General features: G+C 41.1%; 1 protein-coding gene across 1 annotated transcript in view; it reads left to right on the top strand.

The window, feature by feature from the left end:
• TRPA1 (transient receptor potential cation channel subfamily A member 1) overlaps positions 1-12,446 on the top strand; it is an 812,153-nt gene that overhangs the window by 621,424 nt on the left and 178,283 nt on the right. The window contains exon 23 of the mRNA XM_078686165.1: positions 9,375-9,504. Coding sequence (XP_078542291.1) covers positions 9,375-9,504 — 130 coding nt within the window. The remainder of the gene's footprint in view (positions 1-9,374; positions 9,505-12,446) is intronic.

The following is a 12,446-nucleotide window of genomic DNA, read 5'->3' on the forward strand; positions in this document are numbered from 1 at the left end:
GGTCCCAGTGGATGCTAAGGAACCGTCCGCAGTGGATTTAGCCCCGGGGTGCCTCACAGCGGTAGGGGGGGCAGTACAGTACAGCAGCAGAGCACTGGGGCTTTTTTCGAGCAGCAGGGCACTTCCTCAGGAAGATTAGGTAACTGCTTGTGGGGGCCCAGGAGCGTTGTGAGGTGTTGCGAGGCAGCAGTCCCGCCGCCTCCCATACCAGAGCAGGCCTTGCAGTCGGGGCTGACGGACCAGGCCGCACAGCGAGCGGCCCCCAGCCCCACAGGCAGCCCCCCAGCAATTGCGCAACTCACCGCGCCATGTGCGTCCGGTCTTCACCACAGCTCCTCGGCACTGCAGACGATAGCGGCCCGGGTGGGGGCACGGGCAGCCACATGACAAAGGGGCCCAGCGCCAGTCACGAGACCCGAATCTTCGCTGGGGTGGCACTCAGGAGCACCAGAATGGAATCGGTAAGTGCGCCGTGTTCCCAGGAATCCGAAAAAGGTGTCGTTGTGCAGCAGGAGCAGCGATGTCAGCAGGATTCTGACGGATATTATAGCTTGGCCGGCAGAGCCCACTTAATGTGCGGCCATCTTGCAGCCGGCCAAGCCAAGCCCCCAAAAATTACTTAACATTATGTGGTTACACCCACTTGCATGATTAAGAGTAATTTGGGGCAAAATCCTACCGCAGGAGCACACAAGCAGCTGCTGGCCGCTGCTGTTCCTGTTCTGTTGCATTAAGCTCTATTTTCTTAGAACATCTTGCATCCTTGGGTCTATTTTGGATACAAGGGAGCATTTTGCACTGAGATAATAGCAATAAGGGCTGGCTTATGCTCCTCGCACAATTCTTCATAACCTTTCTGTAATTCTGTGTAATTACACTATAGCAAATTACCCAAGATGCACTCATCCCTATTTATAGGTCTAAAAGGTCCCAAATGTTTGAATGTTTCCAAGTTATTTGGACAGACATGGCATACACTGCCACTCCTTATTTGTGCAGCAAATCTGTGCATTCTGGGATTATTAATTATGGTTCAGTTTAAATAAAGAAATCAGACTAAAGGCCTGAACTGGAAATGTTTATACCAGTGACATAGTACCATCGAAATGTCGGGTGATCTTATTAAAATAGAATTAACTGTATAGGGCCCCTATGTAGTCACCAACACCGCATAATTGAAGGCCTTCCTTAAAATCCCATTACGGAAGGAAGAAAAACTATGAGCCTGTCTTAAAATGTGGAGGTCAGAGTTAAATCTTCCAGGATGGCTGAAGGCAATACCTCCAACATCATTAGGAACTTACGCCTTCCAAATTTAGAGTTATCCACCTGCCCTGTGAACAACTCTGTTCATTGACAGGAGTTACAGTCATGGCAGTTCCTGTCTATGGAGGAAATGTTTTATGGGCAGTGGCATCAGACATTATGGGCAGCTGGCTGGCAAACTTTTCAAAAGTTTTTTGTTTTTCAAAAACAAACTCCCAAAGCGGGAGTTTATATTTGAAAAACAGAAAACTAATGGGCCCTACTCATGGGAGTTTTCTCACAATGTTTGGGGGTCATGTTTTTTCCTGTCTGTTGCTGCTAGGTTTCACCATAAATAGGGTAGGCGGTGTAAAGTCCATCATCCTCTGAGCCCTCCCCTTTTGGGCCACCAAGGAAAGTATTCAGTTTAGGAGCCACGAGCAAAGGAATAGGACTATAATTAATTGAACTGAATGTTACTGGAATTTGAAATAATATTCGTAGTGATTTAGAGAAAGACATTCAGGCATCAAAGACACAGAGAAAAGAAACTCACAGAGATATTTTATTAATTGGCTTTTTTACTAATATTATAAGAAATACGACACTGAAAAAACAGAGGCCTTTCGTTACTTCCATTCTTGTGACCTATGAGTCAATCATTTCATAGTTCCACCTTCATACTCATTTTCCAGAAAGGGGATGTGGATTAATTGTTGAGGTTTTAGAACTGATTTGGGGGGTGATTCTATTTCAAATGTCATTTTCTGGCAATATCTCAGGCACAGCCTTTGTGCAAGGTGATGGCTCTCACAGCAGTAGCAATAGCACTGGCGTCAAGAAAGCGTATCCAAAACAAGGATACAATGAAGCATGACATCTCAGCTCCTGGCTGGCTTCAGCCTTCCTGAGCTGTCATCAGGCATGAACAAAAAGGCAGCCCTGCTTAAAAACCTTTTCACCTTTACCAGAGAAACCTCTGACCTACCCCCCACTCATAGCATCCACCCTATGTTGTCACACATGTAGAACTAATCGGCAGCCCTTTGCTAAAAAGGACCTCACAAAATGTATGTGGGTAGCCTTGCCCTGGTTTTCCTTCTCCTCCTCGTATTCCTGTTTCTGGTATGTTAGGTCCTAATACTCCTTGGCCACTGTGACATGATATTCCTATTATCTTTGGTTGGGCTCCCACTGGACCTTCTTGCTGTGGTCCTCTTAGCTCTTGTCCTGCTGGTTCTCTCTGCCTGGTCATTTCCTTCGGATTCTTCAGGTCCTGTTCTCCTAACCTTCCTCTCTCTCAGTCCAGTTTGCCTAGCATTGGACTTGCTAGTCCTGGTCCTCACAGTCATTGTTCACTTCCTGCATTATTGCCCTCTGGACTTAATTCTCTTCTTTCTGGTCCTCCATGTTTGGGTCTTTGTATTCATATCCTCTTGTTTCTTCCTTCTCACACTGCTCATCCAATTCCGAATCCATCAGTTTCTGGTCCTGCTGTTCCTCTCAGTCCACTCAGCCTCTTGTGTCCTGGTCCTCTTCCTTTTAGTCCTTGTCCTCCTGATTAGATCATCCTGGTCCATCTGGCCCTGGGCCTTGTCCTCATGATCTTTCTGGCCCTGCACCCAATTGTCTGGGCCCTCATGGTCCTGGTACTCTCTTTCAGGGTACCTCTGATCCTCACAATTTTGTTCTGAGACCTTCTTATCACACATGTCCAGTCTCCTTACTCTTTCTGACTATGGCTGTTCTTTTGATCCTGAGCTTTCTCACCCTAGTCCTGCTACCCCCAGGGTCCTGGTGTGTCTGTGCCATGTGGTACTCTTGATGCTGTTCCTATGGTCATGGCCCCCCGGCACTCCTAGATCTATTCCTTGTGCCCTCAATATTGATCCTTATAATCCTCCTTGCTTTTCCCATGGTCCCCCTGACTTTGGCCCTCCTAACATCCATAGTACTCCCCCCTCATTGTCATTGCTTATTCTGCCCCCCTGGTCCTATTGCCAATAATCTGAATGCACCTTCCAGGATCTGGGCCTAATCCTCTTGCTCATTGTTCTGTGCTTCTACACCAATTGATCATGGTGCTCTTTGCTCTGATCCCTTTGGGCTTGGCCATCCTGTGCCTCACCTGCTATCGTGTTCCTAGCTCTGTGACCTGGACTACAAGGGTCCTCCTGGGCCTAGTTCTCATGAACCTGATGCACTAACCATCTTAGCCTTGTTCTCCTTGGTCATGTTAGTCCTGGTACATCTTGTGCTTGCGATCATAAACCTTTCCTTTTTGTCATCCGGTCCCTTCTTGGTTCCCCCTGTCATGGCTCATCTGGCTCTGTTCCTTTCTTGTCCTTTTGGCCCTGGTCAACGTGTCCTGGTTCTCCTTCTAAAGCCCCTAACCCTGGCACGGCAGATCCTGGTCCATATGGCCTCTCAAGTCTTAGCCCTCTTACTCTTTGACATCCTAGTTTGGGTTGCCATGCTCATCCTGGATCCGTTCCTTCTCCTCTTAGTGCTACTGGTACTGCAGAATTGAACCTGACCCTTTTTATCCAGGTTGTCTTTGGTTCGGTCTCCAGAAACTGGTAATTTTGGTCCTGGTCCTCCTAGCCACGGCCATCCAGTCAGCATGGTCTTGCAGATTCTGGTTGGCCATCTTACATCTGATCCTTCTCACATTGGTCCTGCTACCTATAATGGTTGCTCTGCCCCACTTGGAAATTCGAACCCTGGACCCCTAGTCCCTGATCTTCACGGCACTCTTAGCCCTGTTCCAGGTCCTCCTGGTCTTGATCCTTTTATTTAACATAGTTCTCCTTTCTCTGGCATTTGAGTGGCCGTGGTACTGGTTCCCTTGATCTGTTTAATGCCTGTCCTCATCCTCGTTCTGATCTTTATATGCTTCTTCAATCTGGTCCAAATTATCCTGACCCTATTCCTCCAGCTCCTTGAACTCATGGTTCTGCGATAACTTGTCCTGGCCCACCACATACCATCCTAGACTTTCCTAGTTCGGATGTTCCTTACTCTCTGGTTCATGGTAGCCTTAGAACATCATATCCCTTCCAGTCTGTCTTGTCATCATCCCCATGTACTCTCAAGGGCAGAAATGAGGGCTCAGTGGAGACAGGTTTAGCCCACTTATAACACCGCTTAGCATGTTAAAAATCAAAAACACCATTCCAATGCTGCATTGTGCAGGTGGCTAAAATGTCATTGTGGCTGGAAGGACCACTCATGACATGGGACCAATAAGCATTAGTGCCCAAAACTCTGCTGGGTGAATAGTATGAAAAGGTGTGTTTATTCACAGGCAGCAGAGGGAACGCCTCCTGTAAATTACCCAGTTGCATTATTTAGTTGTCTCCAGCTTTCACTTCCCCATTCTACAGAAACCCCATTAATGTGTCTCACTCAGTTTACCTCCTGTGAGTGTCATAAATCACTGTACCCGCAAGCCCAAATTGCCTACTGTAGGTTTCCCTCCCTCTGGGACCCAGATACAACCTCTCTGTCTGCCTTTGTGTGAGCTGCTGCTTGTCCACTGCTGCTGCATTGCATGATTTGAAATACTAATTAACACAATCCCCCTTAAAAAGAAGCCTCAAGCTAGCACAAGGCCTTCCAAAAGAAGCCCTAAAAGATCTGAGCACTCAAAAATCATCAAAAAGTAGCATCATGAACAATAAAAAAACAATGTCTTTTCATGAGTGAATAAAACATTTTTGGGACATGCTTTGAAACTGTACTCATTATTCTTTGCCAATACCAAAATACTCCTAGTCTGCAGTGCCATATTCTGAAGCTTCTAAAACTGAATTTTGATTCTAGCATGTCATATTGGAATATTAAAAACGTATAAATGTTTACATTTAAAATTGATTTTACTATTTTTTCATCTATAAACACCTCCGCTTGATCCATGCTCTTACTTTTGTACAAACTATTGTACTTTTGGAATGCTACATTCATGTTGCATCCTACCATTGCCTAGTGACCCTTTTTTTTCTTCATGGCCAGCAAAAATAAAAACGTCCGTTACACTTTTTATCTAGTATCCGGTCACATTGTGCATTATCACTACTGTTTGGACTATCGCCGGCTAAACAGCAGAGATTTTTTTACTATTTTGCCAGCCACTGCGTAAATACCAGAGATTATGTATTATTTATGCAAATAGCCACTTTCCCTCAATTATGTCACTAACACGGCAAATGACTGTTTTTTCCACATCTGGCTGCTGACTCTAGAAATACAGCTTTGCTACTCCTGAAACATGTTAGTTAGAAAACTAAAGTTCCTGTTATCTTCATGATATCCAGTGCGTTTTCTCATTGTACTTTTTTATATTAAATAACAATCTTGTTATATAAGCGTTGACCTCCGCTATACCTCTGTGGTAATTAACCACAACTTGCAGATGCATTCCTGTAACCACCTTAACACAAAACGTGAATATATGTTTTTAAGTTATGCAGTTTTATAGAAATTGTCAAGGTAATATTTATAGAAACAGAACCAATATCTAAAGCAGTACTAAAGAATTAGTGCCTGAATGGAAATGTATTCCTCGAGTCTTGTATAATAAAGTACTGAGCCTTTCTTTCTTTAGCCCATGTGGGCATATTAGTTACCTTTCAATATGTCCCTTCGTCAAGTATTCACAATTTCTGTCACTTCTCATTGTCTGATTCTTTGAATAATTATAGTTTATTCTACATCTATAGATAGCTTCTTACGCTGATTCACTACTTTGAAAGTCTTTACATTCCAACTGAATTATCATGTTATACTCCCATTAACTTTTCTAACATTAAATTCACTTGTTCGATGTCTTTCCACTCTGCCAAGACCAAATACACTTGAATAATGTACATCGCCATGATGATGCTAAAGGTAATGCATTGCTATTGGATGTGTTAAATCTTACTTGCTCTATTATTCATGTCTTTAGTTTTTATTTTGTGCTCCGGGCACATATTTTCCAAATTCTAATTTCTGTGGATATACAAAGAGTATGATTTGTAACTGATCTTTTTTGCATATAGTTTTTCATGATTCTTTGCCTATTTGTTTCCACATTTTTCTCCCAGGTTCTTATTTTGACTTTCCACTCATGTGAAAGCCCATCCTTGTGTTATACAAGTAGTTTTTATTTCTCTTATAGTAATTTTTCTTTTACTGATCTGTTTTTTCATATTTCATAGCTAGACTCCATCACCTTAATTATACGTGTCCACCTGGGACAAGATATTCATTTTCTGGTCTAAAATCTGTGACATTATTTTTGTATATTCCCTCATTTTGAGAGGCCCTTTTTTCTGATCCCTATGCCAGTACATGTTCAAGTGGGTCAAAATTACAAGTCTAGCACTAGATAACATATAACCATCAATTTTCCGCAAATGAATTTCGGCAGGTCAAACATGCAGGAACGTACTGGGGCAAAATGCCCAGTAAACATCGGTACATGAGAATTTCAGTACAGAAAGCCCCATAATGTGAATGTTATTCCCCACTTGGATGGAGAAAGCTTGTGATACGAGATATTTATCCAATCTAATAAATGCCGATCCCTGAATTATTTGTTTTTATCAGGTCCAATATTTAACTGATCCCCCTCTCAGAAATAGGGAATACATCTATGGGCCTTATTATGACTTTGGCAGTCCTCCAGCAGTGCCATCACACATCATCCGCTCAGGGACCGTCAAGGATGTAGTTCACTCGCCTGCCCGATTTGGAGTTTAATTCTGGTCATGCATGCCACACCGTGCAGGAATGGGGGTGCTATTAAAGGGGGTTACAACATGTGCCGGCCCGGATGCACCTTCAGGCTCAGGAATGGGCCGTGGTCCTGTTAGGGCCCCCTTAGTTGCCTCTATGCCACCCTTTTCATGGCGGGCTCACTACCATAAAATGGGCAGTGGACAGGAAACTCAGAATATGCTCAGCTGTGCCGTAGTGGCACCACCAGCATAGTTCAGGGGGTGACAGCTGCGTGACTCCTGCGGAACCCTGGATCCCCGGCAGTAGCAGCAGTTCTGTGGTGGTCTGAACACCATACTTGTAATACGGCAGGTGGGCCAGCAGTGTGGCTGTGATTGGACTGTCACCGCGAGTGCATCGGTCCTATGGACCGCCATACTCGCAATATGGCCCTATGTCTGTAGTGGGGTACAATAGTTGCTAGTTTAGTTTTACCTGAATTGACTCCTATGTAGGGGTGTGCATAATTCCTATATTTTGGTTTCTCACTGTTAGCAATGTTTTGGGAAATTAGTGCCTAATTACGCAAAATGCAAATTTGATACTTAGCTTTATATTTTAGTGCTAAATGCTACCTGTCTCTATTTTGGACGTGAGGACGCATTCTGAAATTACAAGCACCACAAACAAAAGTTGCTATTGTTCTTGCAATTTTCATTGTTCCTGCACCCCATAATATATTTTATAATTACTCAATGTGACATAATTGCAAGAATTTTTGCTTTATATACAATTCCTACAATTACATGAATTACTCTGGTGTGATTTACATTTTGATGGACCTACTTATCTCTTCTGTGTGGTGATGGGTGGATGAGCAGAACTCACAGTGCTGGCTTGCATTTGTTTTTCATGTAGTGTTCTGCTTAATTGCTTCTGGAGATGATCTGTTTAGGTGCTGCTTCTCCCTATCCATTTCTTTTCTTCTGTTGTCTGACCTTCAGACTGTCTGCTGAGAGAAAAAAGGGGGAGTCAATGGGGAGAGGGATCTGAAGGCAGTTTTTATGTATTTCTATATTTACTCCCCTCATGATTGTGGGAGCAGGCTGCTGCCCTCTGGCTTGTCAGGAGTTGCAAAATAAAATGAGCAGACATCTGCTTACGCTCCGCTCTCTAATTCCATGAATACTCCAGGAGTGGCCATGATGAACAAGGGAACCCAGGGGCTTAGAGTGGACTGTATTTCTTCAAGACAATTCAAAGCATAAAGAAGAGTATCTTTGCACTTTACTCACAATATATCTGGATTCTGTGTTTTCAAATACAAAGCAAATAGTTGCCACAAGTATTACCTATCTGCCCTTGAGCTACAGAACCCTAAGAAAACTGGTCTGACATATGGAAATATTTTTTCTTCTGCAGAACAATTATGTCTCTCAGTGTTATCGCAAATATTAGACTAATTCGTGAATTTCTCTTCAGGAAGTTTGAACAACCCCTTAGATGTTTATTTAACATATTTGGCAAAATTATCTGTAAAATGTGACCAAATTTCTTATGTAAAAAGATTACATTTGCAAAAGTGATAGCAAATTGTGCACGAACTTTTTGTGAATGAAGTAGGATTTTGTTAAATGAATTACGTGCAGATAGGTCAGATAAAAAAATACTAAACGCACAGGGTCACAGACCAACCTAGACAAATAATAATAATTAATATAGTCACAATTTTGAGCGGACTGTGATTGACTACAATAAAAGGGATAGTGGCCTGCAAGGGATAGCAGATCATAATTTCTTTGCAAAATGAAATTATTTTTTAAAAGCAGGCCAAAATGATCCTGAATTATCTGAAAAAGAAAAAGAGTTCCATACTTCGGTGAGACCTGACAGCGGTCCCTTAACTGCTGCTTACTCCTGCTGAAGATGCCACACTGATTCCCAATGATGAAGAGGTCCAAAATGGACCTTTACAAATTAGTTAACCCTCCAACTTGGGTGCCAGTAACAAATCCATGGGTATTTCAATTAAATATAGGTTTCTAAACCCATTTTACGATTCTGAAAAAGTTTTCCACATTCCAAAATGGTGTTAATAATCAGAAAAAGGTACTTAGTCGTTGTAAACCCTGCAACTCTTTGGCCCAAGTGCTTTTGCACCTACTACACCATTGATAGCTACATCTCTGTTCATAATAATTCTTAGGAGAGAGGTACCTTTCAGTGATTAGAGGTGTACTCCTAGTGATATAGTTTTGCTTCATCCACTGTCTTGTGCTCTTTGTTGAATGCTACCTACGGGCCTGAGAATGTATGCCTTAGAAGCAGAGGATTGCAATTATGATTCCTATTTTCGATGCTATAAACGTGTATTTTATTATATCAGACATTGTGTTTGCATTTACATGTGTGTATATTTCCTCTAGGTTTGAGAGTTTTGGAATTTACATAGTTATGTTCTGGGAGATTCTTCGGACCTTGTTGCGGATTGTAGTGCTGTTTTTTTTCCTTATCTTGGCCTTTGGACTCAGCTTCTTCATTCTCTTATATCCACAGGTCAGTGGGCTCATTTGTTGAAACGTATTTTATAGAAATGTGCAGAACTTTCGCATGGTCAAATAGCTGGCAACTAAGACATCCAGCTTCTATTGTCTTCTTTCCCATTTGACCAACATGGTGTGATGCTGGGCAAATGACTTTAACTCCCTCTGCCTTACTGACGTATTTCAAAATTGTTTAGCTTGCAAATGGATCAATATTTGCCCTTAGGTATAATTGATAACCACTTCTGTGCCACTCCACTTTTCAAAACTTAGACTGTCAATTAAAGGTTGCTGGGTGGGTCACAAGCATTGCAGAGGTATCGCAGAGGTACCGCTCTGTCTCCCAAAACCACAGACTACCTACAGTATTCTGAGTTTGATAAATGAGGATTTTTCACCAGAAGTGCTTCAGCTGCCATGGCCATAGTACTTTCATGCAAAATTTACAATGTCAGTTAGTTTAAAATGCCAACATTACATTATGGCCTGGCTACCATGCTTTTTATACATTTTCTAAAGACAAACCCTCACAGCATCGATTTGTTTTAGAAATGGTAAAACAGTATCCTTGATGCGTGTGGAGTTTTCTGTGAGCACATGGGCACACGTTGGGACAGACTCACAAACTGTGCTGTGTATTTTATAAAGTATTACTCTAGTAGTAATACTGATTTACTACAAAATGCAATTCACAAACCTACGAGTGGAAACTCTTTAACTTCATCTCTCAAATTGTTTTCATTAGGGAGATTTTCATACATATAAGTTTCCTACTTAGTAATTAATGATGGTGGGACATTGGAGAGTACCTGGAAAGTGGGTGGGGTATTGGGAGGAGTAAAGAAGGGGTTGGGGGACAAGGGAAAAGTTTAGGTAGGAACATGCACCCACCCACAAAGGATTAAGCCCATTGCTGTGCACCCCTAGAATTACTACAACCAAAAAAGACCAAGAATAGTAGTAGATTCACTCCAGCCCAGTGTGGACTAAATCCAGCGCCGGAGATGCCCAAACACTCGTACTGCAACAGCCTCCAAGAGACTATAATGGAGGACGAACTTAAAATTAAACCCCATCGGAAATATTGTACAATTGAAATATTTTAACTAGTTAAACAAATAACTAAATTTAATTAAATGTAAAAAAAAATAAAAAAAAATATCTGGTATGTTATTTTGCATAATTTGAGTACTTTTGACAAATTGAAATATTTATATACCATGTTTGTTAAATATAACTACACCACTTCTAATTATCCTAACGCTTCAATGTTAATAGTGTATAATACATAATAAAAAAGTGTGTTCTTTACTTGAGATGGGATTTTTTAAATTTAATTTTAATCCTAGAAAATATTGAATTTAATTTAATATGTTCAAAATAATTCTGTTTTTCAATGAATATTAAGTCACTAGTGATGCAGCAATTCTGTTTATTTTTCAAGTTTACTAACTTTATTTTTCATTTCTCTACCCTTTACTATAGGGATACTTCTAACATTGTGGCACAAATTTAATGTTGTTTTAAATATTTATTTAATCTTATATATATTAAATTAAATTAACTTTATTCTATTTTAGATGTATTTTAAGCAAATTAAAAGTATGTTTATTTTTAAATTTCAAATGTTCATTAAAATATTTCATCATAACATAATATTCATTGTTTTATTATTTTTAAAATGTTAAATTTGTTTAACATTATTTCCTATGGAGTTCTATTTTAAGTCCCTTTCTCCATTAGTTTCAATAGGAAAGTGTTGCAGCATAAGTGGTTGGACATGTGTGGTGCTGGTCTTACTACCTCTCTTTTTTTGGCAGTGGTAACTTCCACTTGTCAATTTGGCTCAGGGAATGGAAACATGTAATTCTACACTTTTGAGCAACTTTATACTCTTTAAACGGGGAATAGTTAAAAGTAGCAAAGTTGCTCAACAGTGTACGAGTAAATTTACATGTGTAACTTGCTCACAAGTGTTAAGTGTTGCCTCTGTAAATAGTTCTCTGTGTTTCTCACACACAAATTAAACATGAGTGTGAGCAACTTTATTGTAGGAAAGGAAAGTAAATAATGCTTTGGATAAAGCACCAGATTTCATGACAGGTCATTGTCTCTAGCAGGCTGGTATGGTGGGGATAGGAAAATTTGCATACAGGAAAAAGGCTTTTGTTGTTGAAAGACAAAGTACATAAAACTTCTGATAAAGCACCAGATTTCATGACAGGTCGTCTGTGGCAGACTGGTGTGCCTGGGGTAGGGAAATTCACATACAGGTAAGCCGCTTTTACAGAACCTGATATGTGACTGACTTCACCTTGGCCCTTAGTGCTACTTGGAGTCACATTCTGGCAAATCTCATATTTCCCTAGAGGACATCTTTGACTCCTTTCTGGTCAGTGCTGATCCCCACCAGCTAAGTACTGTCAAACCGACTAACAGCTAGACCAGATCTCCCCAATTTTCTGATTGACTGAACAAGAAGTGAGTCTAATTGATCATTTGTAATTTGAAAATACAGAGACATTTTGCCATTTTCATTCCTGATCAGAATTTAGAAATCAGTGGTTGAACTGTTTATGTATTCCTTGGGTAAAATGCTACATTTCGTATGAAATTTTTTGCATCCTATTACTTTGTTCCATGTTATTCTTTTTTTTTTTTTTTTTAAAGACCTTTATTAGAGGCAAGTAAGAAATACACAGCTTTTACGCCTACAACCTGTGAGAGCAGGCCGGCAGCAACAACAAGCGGTGTCATAACCAACAGGTACTGTCTGGGGAGGATCATTTAAGTAACACAGCATGTCCCCTACAACCCATCTGGGCCGGCCGCGATACAAAGTGGTTGAAGCTATCAAAGGAGATGTTATTTCGCAATCAAACTACTGAGCAGTTTTCAAACATTGAACATTGGAGGTCACTTTTCAAACTTTTTGTTCTCTAAAACAGTGCATAG

Source organism: Lissotriton helveticus, chromosome 4_1 (genome assembly GCF_964261635.1).
Source record: "Lissotriton helveticus chromosome 4_1, aLisHel1.1, whole genome shotgun sequence".
NCBI lineage: Eukaryota > Metazoa > Chordata > Amphibia > Caudata > Salamandridae > Lissotriton > Lissotriton helveticus.